This window comes from Diospyros lotus, chromosome 3 (genome assembly GCF_014633365.1).
Source record: "Diospyros lotus cultivar Yz01 chromosome 3, ASM1463336v1, whole genome shotgun sequence".
Lineage (NCBI taxonomy): Eukaryota > Viridiplantae > Streptophyta > Magnoliopsida > Ericales > Ebenaceae > Diospyros > Diospyros lotus.
Genome location: NC_068340.1, coordinates 27,624,935 through 27,644,142, shown reverse-complemented (window position 1 = coordinate 27,644,142; position 19,208 = coordinate 27,624,935). Strand labels below are relative to the sequence as shown.

At 38.5% G+C, this 19,208-nt stretch overlaps 1 protein-coding gene across 1 annotated transcript; it reads right to left on the bottom strand.

The window, feature by feature from the left end:
- Positions 1-204: 204 nt before the first annotated feature.
- On the bottom strand, positions 205-18,994 carry LOC127796682 (DDT domain-containing protein PTM-like). The gene is made up of 9 exons (XM_052328963.1): positions 18,077-18,994; positions 16,961-17,659; positions 15,597-16,758; positions 5,049-5,343; positions 4,782-4,906; positions 4,186-4,652; positions 4,068-4,096; positions 1,825-2,310; positions 205-1,724 (listed from the first exon to the last, which is right to left on the bottom strand). The coding sequence occupies exons 1-9, from the start codon at positions 18,892-18,894 to the stop codon at positions 802-804; spliced, it is 5,004 nt and encodes a 1,667-aa protein (XP_052184923.1). The 5' UTR covers positions 18,895-18,994; the 3' UTR covers positions 205-801.
- Between the last annotated feature and the right edge of the window lie 214 nt (positions 18,995-19,208).

Sequence of the window (19,208 nt, the reverse complement as noted above, 5' to 3'; positions counted from 1 at the left end):
AGTCCATGAGCAGTTGAACTCAAAAGTAATGCCGGTTGTAAAATTTTTATTTGTTTGTGGATAAATATTGAAAGGAATAAAGCAATTCCAAAAGAAAAGAAAATTCAATGCCATTAATTATCGAGGCATGTGGGCTGGAACTTGGAAACCCTTTGGGTTTTTTGGTGGCCAAAATCGCAAGGGAAGGAAGAACGTACACAAGAGTTGAGTAAAAGAGTTCAACAATTGCTATTATATGGGTAAAAGAGTTCAGTAAGATTGAAATCCTCGCTGATGGTGTGGGGGTTTCTACTTTACACAAGCGAAAACAATCAGATAAGCATAATAAAAAACACCTGCTTATCCTTCCTACATGGGGTAAATATCTCAGTTCCACGAGGATCCTATATTCCCCCAGTTCTCTAATCAAACGAAGAAATTGGCAAAATCGGCCTAACATGTTGTGGAGCCTGAAAAATAACCAATCCCCAAAAAATTCAAACATCAAAAACCGGATTTTAATCAATCAGATGAGAGATTTCGCAAGTAGGCATTTCTGGATCAATGCAGCAACCAACCAACCCACCCACCTCCACCGGAGAACCTACTGTGTATCTCCATCTGCACAAGCACTCAAAGCTCCCAAAGTTTGCAATGGATGATATCCACAATTTACTTCTACCAATGTAGAAAACTGAATCTGCCCATCCCCTACCTTGCGATAAAGCCCAATCTCAATCAGCAAACCTCGCTTAACCATGGTCCATTTTGTAAACTCAATCGACCATAAACAAAATTCATGATCTTCGTAAAGAGATTTAACTATTGCCACTCTCGGCAGCCGCCACACCTCCAATTTCCCTCCATAGATGATGATGGCTCAACCCAAGGCGAACAATGGCTGTGTATGCATATCCCACAAATCTGGCAGGAAAGATCAGCACTGGGTTCTGTACGGGAACAGATGCGACAAGGAACTATATCACTGCCATGTTCTGCAGCAATTGAAAGTTCTTGCTGATTGTTAATACCCACTCCAAACTGGTCCTGAAATCCCTCCCGGAATGTATTAACTTCATCCACCTGGCCGCCATCATCAGATGCCAAGAGCTCGGTAAAAGAGAAGTAGGTCTGCGGTTCAAACTCCATATCCTCATAGTTTAGACCGTCATAGTCAAGCACACCATCATCACACTCATTTTTAGAAACATCCCAGTCCATGTGAGGAGATAATGATTCCTCAGCAGGGTTCAGGAGATTGTTTCGTTCAATAGGTGTGGATAACTCAACCTGGGGCAGATTACTTGTTGAGATTTCATCTACATTCATTTCATTCTTCATATGCCTTCTAACTGGTAGTTTCTGAGGTGCAGTACTAGGAGTCGCAGCCACAGTATTCCATTCAAAATCAGTTTCTGAATTTTGTTCTGCGAATTCCTCAACCATTGAAAGAGAAAAAAGAAGAGGGTCATCCTCCGCAACTTCCTCGTTTGCTGGCAACATTGGAGGGCTAGATTCTAAATCTTTAGGTTGCTCATAGATGGTGCCATTATCAGGGTCCACTTCCGAATTCCCTGCCTTCAGAATTCTAGCACGTGGCTTCTTGGCCTCTAATGTTTTCTTGCTTTCTGGATCCAAATAAGGGCATACAGGTGATCTTATCCTACGACATTTGCAGCACTTGAACCCAATCAAATTAAAAATTTTTGACTCCTCAAGTTCTAGAGCTTCAGCGTGATACCATTCTGTAAATGACAAAAAAACAAAATGGAATTAATAAACAGAAACTTACCAGGAGGGAGGAAGAGGGGAAGGGGGAACAGTTAACAGGTAAAGCTTGCTTACTTTCACATGTGTTACAGTGAATATACATGAGATCAGAATTGTAAGGCTTATGGCACAGGACACAAACTGGTCTTGGCCAACTCCCGCCTGTATTGCCCTTCAAGAGAATGTTACTCAATCGGAAATCAATGCCATTATCGTCGGTATTCTTCTTTTTCCATATCAAACCCCAAGAACATAATTTTCGTCTGTCTTTTGGCACCAAAGCAGAACTGTGCGTTGCTGATTTCATCTCCATAGAACTCTCTACATGTTTGACAGATTTTTGTGGCTGATTAAAGCTCTTCAGTTTAGTGCCTTTGTTGATTGTAACAGCATTCTGATATTCTACCCCTTGCAAGAGCAAAGGACTAGTTGGTGAGCCATTAATGGTTTCTCTCTGAGGGAGAGTTTTGGGCAAGGAACATTTTTTGCAGGTGATTGAGGACCCAACAATGCCATTCCTGTGCCTCGTTGATTTGATGGTGCAATGCTCATGAATAAAACCTGACAAAATAAAATGATTAACTCACTGTTATTGAGCAACTTCAGCCACAGATATATAATCTAAAATTATAACAGAAAGGTGTCTCTCAAAGTTTGCGCATGTTTTTCCAATGCACCATCAACATGCCATCATGTTAGGGCAATAACCTCTAACGTGAAATAGGTCATACAAGGCAGTCTTATAGATTGCACACTGTTCATTATGCAGGAGTTCTTATCTTTATGGTAGCATTGAAAGTTATAGTCAAAAAATCAAAATCAACATAAAAATTGTATTTACACTTCACAAATGTTAATCTCACTCCATTCTAGTGATTTTGTTTAAATGGCAGACCCAGAACACAGCTTTTTGTGTTTCTCAGAAATTCAGTATATTCACATCCCATTTATATTATGTATTTGTAGGCAAAATACCCTACCCTTTTTGCTATTTTCACCATTCAGATGTAGTGAATAGAATTTAAACTGAGGGCAATCCTTGGTAGCAACAGTAAGGTTGGTCCTTTGTGATTGGAAACAAGTTCTAGTTGTGGATACAGCCTCCTTGAAAAGCAAGAGTAAGGTTGTATAGAGAATCAACCTCCCTGACTCTCACAAAGCAGAGAGCCTTATGCATTAAGGATACCTTTAAATAGAATTCAAACAAACAGCTAAGAATCACATTTATATTATGTATTTGTAGGCACAACATCCTGCACTTTTCGTTATTTTCACCATTAGGATTAAGTATATTATAGATACACACACTCCTATTTCTTGCATTGCCAACAAAGTTCAAAAACTGCAGTACTTGTCAAAGAAGCACAACAAAAGTAGAGTTCAAACACAGTGAATAACATTGAACAACTATTTGGGAAACAAGGGCACAGGTTTGCAGGAATATGGCAAAAAAAAATGTTTTTGTAACTGATTGGCCCATAAATATAATATGCAAAACCAACAAAAATATTAAAAAAGTAATATTAATTATATGCCATTGCACCACAAACGTAAGAAACATTTAGAGTTAATAGGCAATAAGTCATCAATTAATAATAGATAAAGTCAATAACAAGCATTTCTAGTGTCAGACTTTCAAATAGACTCAAATTCAATCAAGTCATCACCCTTGGATACACTACATGGTGAGGCAAGAGGTATTTTGATGTGTCTAATTAGTATCCATGTCCCAAATGTGGATCCAGTAACTCATCTTAGAGTGTCCATGCTTTATAGATACTGATAGTATGCCTTTTTACTTCTTTTAATAATTAACTGTTGTAATATTATAAATGAAAGCATAGGGTAAATCCCTAAAAACGTATAGCTTAAAGGAAGAGACTAGAAATGGATCTTTCTTTTCTTTTGCATGCCACTTTTAATTTCCTAAGAAGTGATTACTATGGGACTACTGGTTTTCAAATGGGAAGACCTATAATTTAAAGGAAGCTCTGTGTGTGTCATATGCTATGTGAAGTGAGTGTAACCTAGGAAAAAGGGACAAGAGTCATCAAAATGGAGAATGACGGTAGCATTCCATCCAGGCAATTGTTAGAACTTCTTTCTTTAGATAGACAAGAATAGGCCTGTAGGATTTTTGCTTAAGGGATAAATGAGGATTATACTGGAGCAGGAAGGTAGGTATTACAAATAATTTAAAAGGCTTAGAATCAATATTTGAATGAGAAACTAGAACATTTATCCTAATCTACAAACTTAAATGACATAAATATCTTGACGAATGGATGTGAGATAGTTCTCTGAATGTGAAGCTATACCTTCACATAAACTGCACTTGACTGCTTTCCTGAAACCACAATAGAGAACATGTTAACTAACTGCAAGAGGAAGAAGGAAAGGTAGAAGAGGTGAAATTCAATATATTAGAAACATTACCCAAGTAAAACATCCAGTTCACATGAAGCACAACAGCACTTGATTAAATTGTCTCTCTTACAGGAAAGGTAAGAGACAATATCTTTACGGGAAGCTTTCAGCTGTTGTCTTTGTAACTTAGAGAGTGCATTCACAGGCTTGTCAGCTAATGGCAGATGCACTTTGTCTACATTTTCTTCATACTCTTTGATCAAATATAAAGGAATGCGTGATTCAGAAAACCAGTATTTTTCCTTTCCATCTTGAGTTCGCTCTATTTCTATCATGTTCTTCATGACACGGGACGGGAGATGTTTCTGATTTCCAAAAGCAACTCCATATATAATATTGTCTGCAGCAATTTTCTTGTCACAAACAGAAGCATTTCTAAAAGCAGAAGCTTCTGTTTCCGGACCTTTTCCCTCTTGAAGGTTCTGTTCAGGACGAACGAGATCACTCCATCTTATGTGAAGGTCCAGGTACCTTACCTGGAAGAAAGGCCAACTGTATTGTCAAAGGCTGTGTATACAAACATCACAAACGTCACCATAAACAGGCACGACATTGGAAAATGAACATAGAGACAGAAACAGTGGATGTGGACAATAATCAAACACCTGTAGCGCAAGCTGTGATGCATTCTTACTCATTTCCACAGCACCTCTCCAAAAACATTGTCTGCTTCTTTTAGGAATCTCAGAACCTTCGGCATAATAAATGCCTGGAATCTTTCTACAACCACCTATAAAGTAAGCATAGTGTGAGTGTTACTATCTTCAAGGAATTTAAAGTTCCAGGAAAAGGATACAGAAGAAATATATAGACTATATCCAACAACTCATATGGCAGTCAACCTCATTGCAGCGAGATAAGGTCAGAGTTACCTTGGCAAGCTGCTTTCTTAACCATTGAGCGTGGAAGAATGCCCCTGTGCAATATGAGCTTTGACAGGATTCCTCCTCGCCACCAGTTGAAGTCACCTAAGTTGTCAAGGAAATCATCAGAAGTGACTTCAGATATAGCAGCCGGTTTTCTACCTCGCCTCCCACTTGGTCCACGTTTCTGAGTTGATGCAGCAGCAAATGTACCATTCTGGTTCGCAGGAGATCCAACCGACCAGTCATCCACCAGCTTAACCCAGTCTCCAGAAAGAGCAACAGTATAGATGTTTTCCTCAAGCTGCAACCATAAACAAGATGGTAGTACAAGCAAGGACAACAACACAAACTCTTAAAGAAGATTTCTGCTTATTAAGTCTGATTGTTTAAACTTTAAATTTCAACTTTTTTTGGTACGTAAATTTCAAAGTTCAACTTATCAGAAGGAAACCATTCAAATATGTTCCTGGTGCTTCTATAAAAATGCAGACAAGACAGAATATTCTTATTTGAATATTCTAAAATTCAGGATTGGATTCTTACATGTAGATGTGCCTGTACAAATCAAACAAATTAAGCCTTTTCCCAACTGATTAGGATTGTCTACATTTATCCAATTAATCCAACATTTCATACAATACAACAAAGCTGTAGGCTTCAGAAATTTTTATACCTTTAATGGGATTTTACTATCACACAACATGCCAAAACCATCCTACCTTAATTCTATGAGTACCATCCTTAATAATCTCCCCGTCTTTTTGAATTATTAATATAAAACATCTGAACTAATCGTTTCTTGGAATGGCTTGATATTAAAATCTCTCCATAATGTAATTCAGACTTACACTTTTACTAATTCACACTCATATATTCAGTCTTCAAACTACTCATCTTAAAGCCTTTAGACTCTGTCCTTCCATATCTCAAGCTTACTATTCATATCCTGTTTTGTTACATCCACCAAGACAATGTCATTGGCAAATAGAATACAGCTATGCACCTCTGCTTGGATGTGTTTAGTGAGTTCATCCATCACTAGGGCAAAGAGAAAATAAGGGCTCAATTCAGATTCTTGATCAAATCCAATTGTAATTGGAGAAATCTCAGCATCTCCTCCCCATGCATGATACATATTTCTGCTCCATCTATGAACTTTCTGGCAATTGCCAAGAAAACAAAGCACATATACGATGATTTATATTAATCAAGGGTTAATTGTGGTTCCAAGCATTGCAGCCTGTAGGAATGCATTTTGTTATTTCCTAGCCAAAAAAAACTAGCTTTCAGCAATAGATATCAGAGCAAACAATAGTAGTAGCAATAGCAATAATATACTGGGCAAATCTCATGCATTTGGTTATTCCCTAGCCAAAAAAATAAACTAGCTTTCAGCAATAGATATCAGAGCAGACAATAGTAGTATCAATGGCAAGAATATACTGGGAAAATCTCAAACCATATACCTCCAAACGGGAAATATCAATCAGTCAATGATAAAACCTGAGGCTGCCCACTCTTCCTAAACATTGCATCTGAGAGTAGCCAGTTTTTGTGTATTTTGCTAAAAGTTTGGTCTATATCGTAGCAACTTAGCCTAGTAGTATCACACATATCTATCTCAATATTCGTCTTATTTCAGGTATATATTTTTTAAACATTTTCTTAATTGCACAACATTTTGTATCATATGCCATAGCCGCTCTTGTAACAATCCTAAAGGCTTTCCCTTCAATTTAATGTAAGTCTATTCTCTCCTACAGCCCTCTTGATACTATCCTCCATCTTATTTATACAATAGGTAGTTATAAAACAATATTTGAAAATCATCTTAAAGGTCCTTATGCAATAAAAAGTGCAAGCTAATTACTTCATTTCATCTGTAATTGCACCATAAAGTTGTACGTCAGACTGCATCTAAAGTCTTCACAAGAAACTACTTGTAGTTTAGAACAAGGTCAATAAAAGACTATTAATGCTTTATTATGTGAGATAGAACAAAATTTAATATTTGGTGTAACGTAATACAAAAAGGACAGAAGCAAGCTATAATTCTTGAAGAGGGTTCAGTTCCCGAGGGATTTAAATTGTGCAATTATTGTTTTCCTGTTCTTAGGTTTAGAAACTTTTCATTTTACTTTAAGCACTTCTATTGATTATAGGAAGGATTTGCTCACCCCTCTGTGTATATAGGGGATTCATTTAGCTGATTGTATACGTCCTCCAAAGTACATTATTTCTTAAACTAACACTGCTTTATGCATTTAAAGTAGAAATACTTGCACATCTTATGAGAGCAAATCCAACGAAACACAATGTTATTTTAAGATAGCCATAAAAATTCAAGTTTTGAATTATCATAGAGAATATTGTCCGATTGTTATGTACTAACGAGGTAGGGGGGAAGATACTGTAATTAGAATGTAATAGAAGGGAAAAGTAGTATATTAGCAAAGTATGTTGTAAGGGGTTGTACTAAGTTTGTTGCTGCATTGGTAGCTTGTACATTCCCAGCACATGTAAGCGGTTACCCGCACATGGGGGGAGGTTAGGATCAGCTATAAATACAGCTGATCCGATACATGAAAATACACTGAAAATTCTGATTTCTCTCTCTCTTTTCTCTCTTCCTCCCTCGTCTCTATCTTCTGCTCTCCCTAAATTCTCTCTTGTATCTCTCTATTTCTCTCTCAATCCTTCTATTGATCGAGAATTGCCACTGTAAGAACTATTTGAAGTGGTCATAGCTGATCAGAACCTTCCTTAAAGGAAAGAGGAAGCTCGGCCACCTGTTGGGAACTAGCCCAAAGGACAATGATCCAGCATTTGGAGCATAAGATGAAGAAGACTCTTTGGTGATGTCTTGACTCTGGAATTCCATGATTCTAGAAATCAATGACACTGCCATGTTCTTGACAACAACCAAGGATATATGGGAGGCTATAAAACTGACCTATTCAAAGGTCAAGGATGCGGCTCAAATCTATGAAATACAGGCAAGGGTGGCAGCAACCAAGCAAGGTACGAAGACCATTACCAAGTATGCGAATTTGTTGCAAACTCTATGGTAAGAGCTTGACTACTGCCAGTGTCTAAAGATGAAGTGTAGTGAGGATGCTGCACTACATAAGAGATTTGTTGAAAAGGAGTGAACGTATGATTTTTTAGTCGGCCTCAACATAGAATTTGATGCAGTTAGAGTGCAGATTCTTGGCAAGGAAGACATCCCTTCCTTGAATGAGGTAATCTCTCTAATACGAGTAAAAGAAGGGAGAAGGGGTATAATGCTAGAACCTATTTCGAATGAGAGCTCGGCTCTAGTGTCCTTGAAAGCTCACCATCAAAGCAAAGGACCTAGAGATGAGAAGAAACCTACAGATAGGGATTCTCTATGGTGTACCTATTGTAAAAAGGCTAGGCATACCATAGAGAAGTGTTGGAAGCTTCATGGAAAGCCACCCTAAGGAGGACTGGCAAGAAGCCAAGTGTAGGGACATGCCTATATGGCAAGCAAGAATCAGCAATTCGAACCAAGGGATTCAGAACAAGGCGGGGAGATTTTTGAACTCAGCAAGACAGAAATCGAAAGGCTGAGGATTTTGTTAGGGTCCCTAGACAAGAAGGCAAAAAAAGGTACCTGCTCTCTTGCCTTCACAGGTACTTCTTCCTTATCTTTTTCCCTACATGCTTCAGAAACTTTGCACCAAAATTACTGGATCCTAGACTCAGATGCTTCAGACCATATGACTTCCTACCCACACTTGTTCATCTCCTATAACCCATGTTCTAGCTCAAGAAAAATCACAATGGCAAACAACTCTCTTGCCACTATTCTCCTCAATGAGCATCTAACCCAAAAAAATGTTCTTCATGTCCCTAAGCTATTTGCTAATCTCTTATCTATCCAAAAACTCATTGAAGACACTAATTACAATGTATTTTTCCATTCTAATGTCTGTGAGATACACGAACAGGGTAAGAAGAGGATGATTGGGCTTGTTAGGGCTAGGGAAGGACTTTACTACCTAGAGAAATGAGGTGGATAGGATAAGAAACAGTCTCTTCCTCTTATGTCATGCCTAGCTCAATCCAATGAAGATAAGATGCCGTTAGAACACTATAGGCTTGGTCACCCCTCTTTTCTCACTCTCAAATTAATGTTTCCTGATTTAGCCAAAGGTCTTGACTTTAAACATTTTAGTTGTGCTATGTGTGAACTTGCAAAACATAAACGAGTGTTTTTTCCTCTATCCAATAAAAGGATCGATTCTCCGTTTTCTCTAATTCATAGTGACATTTGGGATTCATCAAATGTTCCTAATATTTCTGGGGCAAGATGGTTTGTTATATTTGTGGATGATTGTACTAGGGTGGTTTGGTTATATTTGCTGAAAACAAAATCAAAAGTAAGCTGTGTATTTCCTACATTTTATACCATGATCAAAACTCAATTTGGAGTAGGAATAAAACGGTTTAGTTATGACAATGCTAGAGATTTTTTCAACCTATCTCTATCTGTTTTCTTTCAACAAAAAGGGATCATTCATGAGTCCTCTTGTCCCTACACTCCTCAACAGAATGGAGTGGCTGAGAGGAAGAATATCCACCTTTTAGCTATTATTCGAGCCCTTGTCTTTCACCATAATGTACCAAAACATTATTGGGGGGAAGCAGCTCTAACGATCACTTCCCTCATCAATAGACTTCCATCAAAAACCTTAGAATCTCGTAGCCTAATTCAATTGTTGACTAACCATTTTCCTGATTTTCATGTGGCTAGTAGTTGGCAGCCAAAGATATTTAGGTGCGTAGTCTACGTTCATGTTCCTACAGTCAATAGAGGGAAGATAGATCCTTGTGCCTTAAAATGTGTGTTCATTGGATATTCCTCTACACAAAAAGGTTATAGGTGCTATCACCTTCCTTCAAAGAATTTTTTGTGTCTACAAATGTGACCTTTGTTGAGAACAAATCTTACTTCAAAACCTCTAGTACTTTAGAACAAAATCTAACCGTAACTAGTGGGATTTCTCCTTTGTCTCTTTCTGACCATGATTTGTCACTCTCCTTGAACCCATCTTCTAATCTAAAGGATTTATTAGGAGTGTCATCAGAGGAGGCGCCATCATCTACTCCTCGCCCACTACAGGTATATTCAAGGAGAAAGAAACCTAAATCTAACCCTATGCAAGTCCCAACATCCCCTACAAGTCCTACCAATCCTGAAATCTCTACAGGCAAAAGTGACACTAACAATCCTACCACTATTTTAGAGCCATCTCCAGGTATCTCCTCAACTAATACTCTTGATAATAGCCCTATAACATGTATTGAATCCACACCCAAAACAGATACATATAATCTGAATTGTTATACCTAAGGTCACTGGACCAGTTTTCTTAGACAGGAATTCTGCCACACTCAATCACACACTCACAGATTTGATCTTAAGAATAGATTTAATGAATTTAACAGAAATAATAAATGCAATCAAAACATAACAGAATGAAACAAACAAGAAACAGAAAACACAAACCACAAACACTAGATTTTATCCAGATTCGGATTGTCTTTTAAGACAACCCTACATCCAGTCTTGAACCTCCTCAAGCAGCCTTCTTTTATTTACAGAATGATCAGTATACAGTCGATTCTCTTCCTTTTCTATTTCCCGAGTACATCAAGCCTTCGCCCCAAGATTACAAAACTATCAAACTCTAGCCTTTCTCTTGGAATGATCACTACTCGTTACAAACAGAAAAATGAGACCTCTATCTGTCTCGGTTACCGCTTGCCCTCTATTTAAAATGGACAGATATCTCAATAAAGACTATTAGATATTTATAGTTTAACCCCCCAACTATCACTAATTACATGGTTGGGATATAAACTTCTATTTAATGCTTCATTGGCTCTCAAAATACACTTCTATAATTGATCTTCTTATCCTACACTCGAGACTCGAGACAACTTTTAACATGAATTGGCCTATTACACTTAGAAAAGGAACTAGACACGGTACTAAACATCCTTTGCATCTATTTCTTTCCTTTTCTAAGATATCATCTGCCCATAAAGCCTTTCTTACCAGCCTACACACTATTCCTATCTCAAGAAATTTTTCTGAAGCTATAGGGAATAAGAATTAGAAGGATGCCATGGAGGTTGAGATGGCAGCCCTAGAAAAAAAATCAGACCTAAGATTTGGTGAAATTACCTAAAGGAAAACATCTGGTAGGTTATAAATGAGTCCATAGTGTGAAATATAAATCTAATGGGTCTATAGATCAGTACAAGGCAAGATTAGTTGCCAAAGGGTACACACAAGTGTATGGGGTGGATTATTTGGACACATTTGCACCCGTGGCAAAGTTGAATACAGTTAGGGTTCTTCTTTCCTTGGCTGCTAACCTAAATTGGCCACTGTATCAATTTGATGTTAAAAACGCATTTTTGCATGGGAATCTAGAAGAAGAGGTATATATGGAATTACCACCAGGTTATGGGACAAAAGAACCAATTGTATGTAAACTAAAAAAGGCCTTATATGGACTGAAATAGTCCCCACGAGCTTGGTTTGGTTTGGTAGATTTACAGGTGTAATGCTTAACATGGGGTATAGGCAAAGCCAAGGAGACCGTACACTTTTTATGCACCACTCGGCCACGAGGGGAGTAATAGTGCTTATTGTGTATGTGGATGATATTATTGTTATTGGAAATAATAAGAAAGGTATGACAAAATTAAAGGAGTGTCTAGTGAAGGAATTTGGGATTAAAGATTTGGGGAGATTAAAATATTTTTTGGAAATAGAGGTGGCTCATTCAAAGGAAGGCATATTCATTTTCCAACAAAAATATATAGTGGATCTCCTAAATGAAACCGGATTGCTAGGTTGCAACGCAATTGAAACCCCTATAGACCCGAATCATAAGCTAGGAGAAGCTTTAGAAAACAATATGGTTGACAAAGGAGCTTATCAGAGGTTAGTTGGGAAGTTGATATATTTGGCTCATACTTGGCCTTATATAGCCTATGCTGTAAGGGTGGTAAGTCAGTTTATGCACAATCCAAAAGAAAGTCATCTTAAAGCTGTGTACAAGATACTTTATTATTTGAAGGGAGCACCTGGGAAAGGTATTCTATTCAAGAAATGAGAAGCCATGAAATTAGAGGCCTACACAGATGTTGACTATGTAGGATCTGTTGTAGATAGAAGATCAACTTCTGACTATTGTACCATGTTGGGAGGTAATTTGGTGACATGGAGAAATAAGAAACAAAACGTGGTTGCTAGGTTAAGTGCTGAAACAGAATTCTGATCCATGACTCTAGGTATGTGTGAATTATTGTGGCTAAAAATTTTACTAAATGATCTCAGGATTGAATGAACTGCACCTATAAAACTCTATTGTGATAACAAATCGACAATCAGTATCGCTCATAACCCAGTTCAACACGACCAGACAAAGCATGTTGAAGTGGACAGATATTTCATAAAAGAAAAATTGGATAGTGGTTTGATATGCATACCCTACATTTCATCACATAATCAGTTAGAAGATGTGCTAACCAAGGGCCTGCCTACAGCCGTGTTTAGAATGATGACAAGCAAGATTGGGATGCATGATATCCATAACCAATCTTGAGGGGGAGTGTCAACAATTAAGGGTTCTAGTCTTGTTCCCAATCTCGAACAAGACTCAATTGGTATTGATTGATTGATTAGCTGTATATATTTTCTAAAATTAGAATTGTATCTTCTAGATCTAGATTAGTATATCTACAGTTGATTTGTTGTATAGTTTCCTAATCTAGGTTTAGAAATCTTTCCTAAACTAGTTTTTAGCAACTTCCTAATCTTGTAAGGAAGTCTATATAAATTGAATTCCTCTCGTGAGAGATGAACAAGATTGAAGAGAAGCATTTTTTTCCTATTCTAATTAACAGCCTTCAAAACCCACCAAAGGCACTATGAATTCACAGTTATGTCTTTTGGTCTCACCAACGCCCTAACTACCTTTCGAACGTTGATGAATTAGATTTTTTAGCCCTATTTGCACAAATTCATCCTTGTGTTTTTTATGATATCCTAATCTACAGCCTTTCATTTTCCAAACACCTTGACCACCTAAAAACCACATTTGAGATCCTTAGGTTTAATAAATTGTATATTAAGGGGTCAAAATATGCATTTGCACAGAGACAAGTGGAGTACTTGGGCCACATTATATGCAATGCAAGGGTAAGTACTAACCCTAGTACGGTGCCAGCCATGGTTACTTGGCCCAGGCCACACAATGTTAAGGGCCTTAGGGGTTTCTTGGGATTAACCGGTTACTATTGTCGGTTTGTTAAAAATTATGGCATCATCAGCCAACCCCTAACCGAGTTATTGAAAAAGGTTGGATTCCATTGGAATTCTAAGGCAGAGGAGGCCTTTTGTAAGCTTAAGTAGGCTATGAGTGAGGTACCAACCCTAGGGCTGTCAGACTTCAATATGCCATTCATTCTTGAAACAGATGCTAGTGCTAATGTAATTAGGGTTGTATTGGTTCAAGAGGGTAAGCCATTGGCTTTTCTTAGCCAGGCACTAGCTCCTAGACATCTTGGATTGAGCATTTACGAAAAGGAACTCCTGCTAGTATTGATGGTTGTAGAGAAATGGAGACATTACCTAAAGGGAGGTAAGTTTGTAATTAAAACAGACCATGAGAGTTTGAAATTTTTGCTACAGCAAAAGTTGCATACACAATTGCAATGGAAGGGAATGACTAAGTTGATGGGGTTGGATTATGTAATCTAGTATAGGAAGGGAAAGGAAAAGTTAGTAGCTGATGCACTATCCAGGTGTTGAGGAAAGCTCTGCTGCAATCACAACAGTGGTTCCAAATTGGTCCCAAGAAGTGGTTTCTAGTTATAAAGCAGATGGGAACACTAAAGAGCTTCTTCAGCAATTAGTAGCGGATCTAACAGCAAGGCCAGGGAATACCTTAACAGCCTAATTAGGTATCAAGGGAAGCTGGTGATTGGGGATGATAAAGGACTAAGGAGGAAAATAGCAAAAGCCCTAAATGATTCTCCCATAGGAGGACATTCAGGCATTGTGAACACCTATCACAAGGTCAAACAACTCTTCCATTGGCTAGGGTTAAAGGGGTATGTGATGGAATTCGTGTTGAGATGTGATACTTACAGGAGGTGCAAGTCAGAGGATGTAGCTACTCTAGGGCTATTATAACCTTTGGATATTCCAGGAGCACCTTGGGAGAGTATCCCAATGGACTTCATTGAGGGACATCCCAAATTAGAAGGGCGAGATTACATTATGGTAGTGGTGGACAAGTTTACCAAATATGGCCATTTCATTGGATTGACTCATCCCTACACTACTCAAGAAAAGTTAAAGTATTCCTAGATTAGGTGGTAAAATTCCATGGAACCCCTAGAGCTATGGTATCTGACCAAGACAACATTTTTAGTAGCCTATTGTGGAAAAAGTTGATGCAATTATTGGGAGTTAAGCTCAACATGTCCATTGCCTACCACCCTGAATCAGATGGCCAGACAAAAAGAGTCAATCAGTGTTTGGAGATGTACTTGCGGTGTTCCTGTTTTCTACAACTTAAGACTTGGCACAAATGGCTTGCTATGGCTCAATGGTGGTACAACTCCAGTCACTACAACTCCATAAAGAGGTCACCCTTTGAAGCTCTTTATGGTTACAGGCCACCGTTGCTACCAGCCTTGCAGGTACTTAAGATTGAATTGGCTAACTCCAAGAATCGTTGTGATTGTGCTCAAGAGGCTGAACCCAATGGGGACAAGATCCAAAAGACCTCCCATCCCACCCCCAAAATCTCACTTGTCATATTCATGGGAAAAGCACCTAAAAAGAATGTTGACTCGGGAGCACTGGAATGCACTCTATTTAGGATAGGAAACACACATGCACACACAAATTGATAGGACCGAAATAGAAACAAGAACAAACAATAACAGTATTGAAATATACAAGAAACAGAAACCAAACCAAGCAAGAGAACACCAAATTTATTCTAGTTCAGATCATCCCTTGAGATGACCCTACATCCAGCCTTTAAGAGCATTCTCCTTCACTAATTTGAATGAATCAGTACACAAGCCTCTTTCATGAGTACAAACTTGATCACTCGAGATTACAAAGAACTATCATGAACTAGCCTTTCCTCTCATACAATCTTGTACTCGCTAATCATGCCTTAAGTGACTACCCCCTGCCCTCTTATTTATAAACATAAAGGACGGATAATACAATGGAATTAACCGGGTAAGTTATTATCGGTTCTACCCCCAATATATTTAGTTACCGTTAGAAGACCTAACCAACTAACTGACTGCCACTTTGACACTTGCCTCCACTGACTTCTAAGGACTTACACGATGCAAACTCAAACAACAGAGAATTTTCATCATCAAACAAAAAAAAAGTATAGATAAAATTAAACATCACATGTAACATGAGGGATGATGTTATTGTGTGCACAATGGAATGCAATGAAACAGAGTAGTTACCTCAAGCAAGAGAGACTTTATTGCACCACAAGTTGTAGCCTGTTCTACACGTTCATGCCATAGCTTTCTATATGTAGGATTCCGGAAGGGACCACCAGTCAGACCATGTAAACTCTCCTCCATTAACATAATGTATGATGCAATGGCAGAAAGGTTTCCCTCCCCAGTCTTTACAGGATGAAGGCAAGCAAGAATCTTCATGGCGCCTTTTGTGGCATTTGAGGCAGCTGCATTCAACAAGCATCCTCTCTTGCTTGAAACAGAAGCCTCGCAGGAAAGGCACCAACCACACCTTTCTCTAGGAACTTCCACAAGTTTCTTTTCAAAATTCGGCCAAAAAAAACGTGCAGCTACTGATGAGAAGGCTTTTATTTGCAGGGAATAGTTAGCAGACACTTTCCTCCTATTGTCTGAAGCATGAGACTCAGAAACCTGGTTTTCTTCAGATGAGAGAACAGCCAGACTGGTAGCTGCAGAAGAAGCAAAGTCTCCATGTGTATAGGCATTTATATATGCCTGAGGCTTGAAATTTGATCCCATATATAAGTAATCGTTGGATGAATTCCTGTAACCTCTTCCTGTAACTACCGCATTACTTTCTCTGCTTTGAGAGAATGTATTTCCCCCGCACATCCCACGCGAATGTCCTCCATAACTCACACTGCTATTTCCTGAAGTAGACATAGCAAATTCTGTCAAGCTTGATTTTACAGACAAGCTTTGTTGAGTCAAGTCTGCTGAATCAGCCTGCTGGATGACCGAACTTGAAGACACGGTCCAATCAACTTTAACCTGCTCTAAGAGCTCTGTATTCTTGAAACAAGAAACCTGTTTTGTCAGAGTGTCACTGCTCCTTTGTTCACTGGGATTTTCAGTTTGAGTCATTATACCCGGTAAATTCTTGTTAGACCCAGGCTCTTTACCAGAGTTTTCCAGACATGAAACAGTAGTGTCCAGGTTTGCTGATTGTTTTTGCATTTCAACTGTTTCAAGAATACGCAAAAGATCTTTTTGGATATCCCAATACTGTAAAATTCGTTTGCAAATCTCAGAGTACAATGCCAGATGCTGCACAGATGAATACAGTGCTTGCAGGACCTTTGGAATATCACGCTGGCTGTAGTATTTGAGATGTGGTTCTAATTTGATTGAAACTTTAAGCCTGCAATCAATTGTTAAAACACATCGTAAAAAGGATTTAGCATGATGGGGGAACAAGAACATGATATATAACATCAGCAACAGCATGCACTAACCAAGGTATCAAGTATAAAAAGCGATCCATATAGAACATCATAGATCATGATATCCAAAAAATTGAAGGAAACAAAGGAGTGCCATGAACTAAGGTATCAAGTACATACACGAGTAAATGGTCACAAGTTCCCAGAAACGCTTGTCCATATGAATCAATTCCGAAAACCTCTGCTCCTCTTAGATATGTACCCCTTGTAATTGGTGGCTTAACCTTATTGATTGTACACTCTGGGCAATACCATGCCCCTCCTGGTATAGACATTTTGCTCACACCTATACATCTATGGTGATAAGCTGACGGACACCCATCACAGCAAAGCAAAGTCCCACCTATACCACAAAGTCGGCATTCATCACCATTACCATCATCAACAATATCATCAGCATTCACTTCTCTGCCTTTTACATCCAAAAAAGATGAGCTACAGGAGGACTTTGCCCGGTGATCTGCTATGATCCCCATAGCTTCTTCATTCTTGCAAGCAGAAGTCTTCGTGTATCTAGGATGAACCCTTCTTGGCCCATTTTCGGCAGCAACAGCTGCAACAGCATCTGAATCTGTCCCAACTTCTGCTTCTTGACGCATGTTTATTTCTGCTCTTAGCTCATCAGAGTCTAAAACATCATCACACAACATCTGCAAAATTAACAACTTCCTACCTGCAGATAAGGTGTAATAATCCTTCTCTAATGCATCAACATAAAATCCTTTCCAATCGGGTCCATTCGTGTATCCCATTATCATTAAATATTGGACCAAGTAAACTGGCCAAGTTAATGTATCAAGCAAGCTCCAATCATTACACCTACAGGCAAGAGTATAGTGTTAGTCCTAAATTCTGATCAGTTACTGTTTGAATAAATGCTTCTCATATTGCAAAATACAATAACAACAATCCCAAGCCTTTATCACACTGCAAACTATGCCAATAAAATGGATACAAACTAGGCACATAGATCATGCCATCCAGTTTAGGCTATGCATACCCAAAACATGCTTAGCCTGCATGGCAACCGATAAACTATCATTCCCTTGAAAATTCTCTTTTTCCATGAGGATGATTAAATGAGCAAAATCTTTTACCAGTCATTCAATGTCTCAATAAGAGAAAATTATATTTGTCAGGCACCAAAACAGATTTTTCAACAAGAAAGGAAACTAGAACTAAATAATTAAATGTCATAATTTTGTGAAAGAAATCAAAAGAAAAGCAAACAAATACCTCAGACATTTGGATGCCAACTCTGAACCGTTGGAAGAGAGCATTTCAAGATGACGCTTCAATACACGCATAAGAGCAACATGAATAGCATCCAATAAGGTGTTTGAAGCAAGACAATTTAGTGATCCCACGAAATCATCAAGTTCAAAGGGGCTCAAAAACAGCCGTATGCTGAATGACCGCAAGAAGCCATACACAGAGAAAAGGTGTGAAACAAACTCCTCTTGTACCCCAATATTTCCAGAAGAAGGAGGCAAATATGGCGGGGGAACAACTAGGGTGTCAGCCTCTGGGCTGAAATCCTGATATTGAGCATGCTCACATGAATCACTTGATGAATCAGCATCATCATCAACTTGAACTGCATCACCTTCATTAGCATATTCATTACTTAATTCACTCGGTGTAGGTGCCTCGATCTTGTCTACAGCATCCACAGGCGCCTGTATATTCTCCTCTACCACAACCTTGGCCTTCCAATTTCTATTTGCTATTAATTCATCTAAGTTCTTCCTCCTTAAGATCAAGCCATCGTCTAAATCAGCATCCTCAATAAGAAACTGTCTCAATTCGGCGCTGTCCAAATCCTCACAGTCCCCATCTTCGTATTCAACTCTGTATAAACCGGTATCATAAGATACAATCTTCCCCAGGAAAACCCCACTGCCCTCAAACTCTTTCTTCACATACCTTCCAACATATGCCTTCGACCTTGTCTCAACCACCTGCTTCTTCGCTTGCCGATCATCCAAACCGTTTTGTACATCCTGCTTTCTTTTCCTCCCTCGCCGTCCCGATCTAACCACCACAGGCTCCATTTGACCGAACGGAATTCGATCAATCCCCTAAACTGAATCCACACTTCCGCGAACCCTATCTTTCCAGGGAAAAAAAAAAAAAAAAACCCTTCAAATTCGACTAAACAGTCCAGAAACCTAATTGACAAAGTTTCAGCCCCTATACTTATATATATTTTTTTATTGAGACACTTAGATCTTCTTGTTATTTCAATTAGCCCCTATACTTATATAATTTTTCATTTAGATACTAAACCTTTTATTATTTCAATTACACTTTTAAACTATACAATTTTAAATCAATTACACTCCTAAACTTTTTGTTGTTTCAATTA

What these genes read in the sequence shown, in the direction of transcription:
- LOC127796682 (XM_052328963.1), bottom strand. Translation starts at nt 18,894, where the DNA reads ATGGAGCCTGTGGTGGTTAGATCGGGACGGCGAGGGAGGAAAAGAAAG. An exon ending in CATCACAGCTTGCGCTACAG is followed by an intron (nt 4,653 to 4,781) that starts GTGTTTGATTAT and finishes CCTTTCTTCCAG; the next exon opens with GTAAGGTACCTGGACCTTCA. An exon ending in GAACTGGATGTTTTACTTGG is followed by an intron (nt 4,097 to 4,185) that starts GTAATGTTTCTA and finishes TTGTGGTTTCAG; the next exon opens with GAAAGCAGTCAAGTGCAGTT.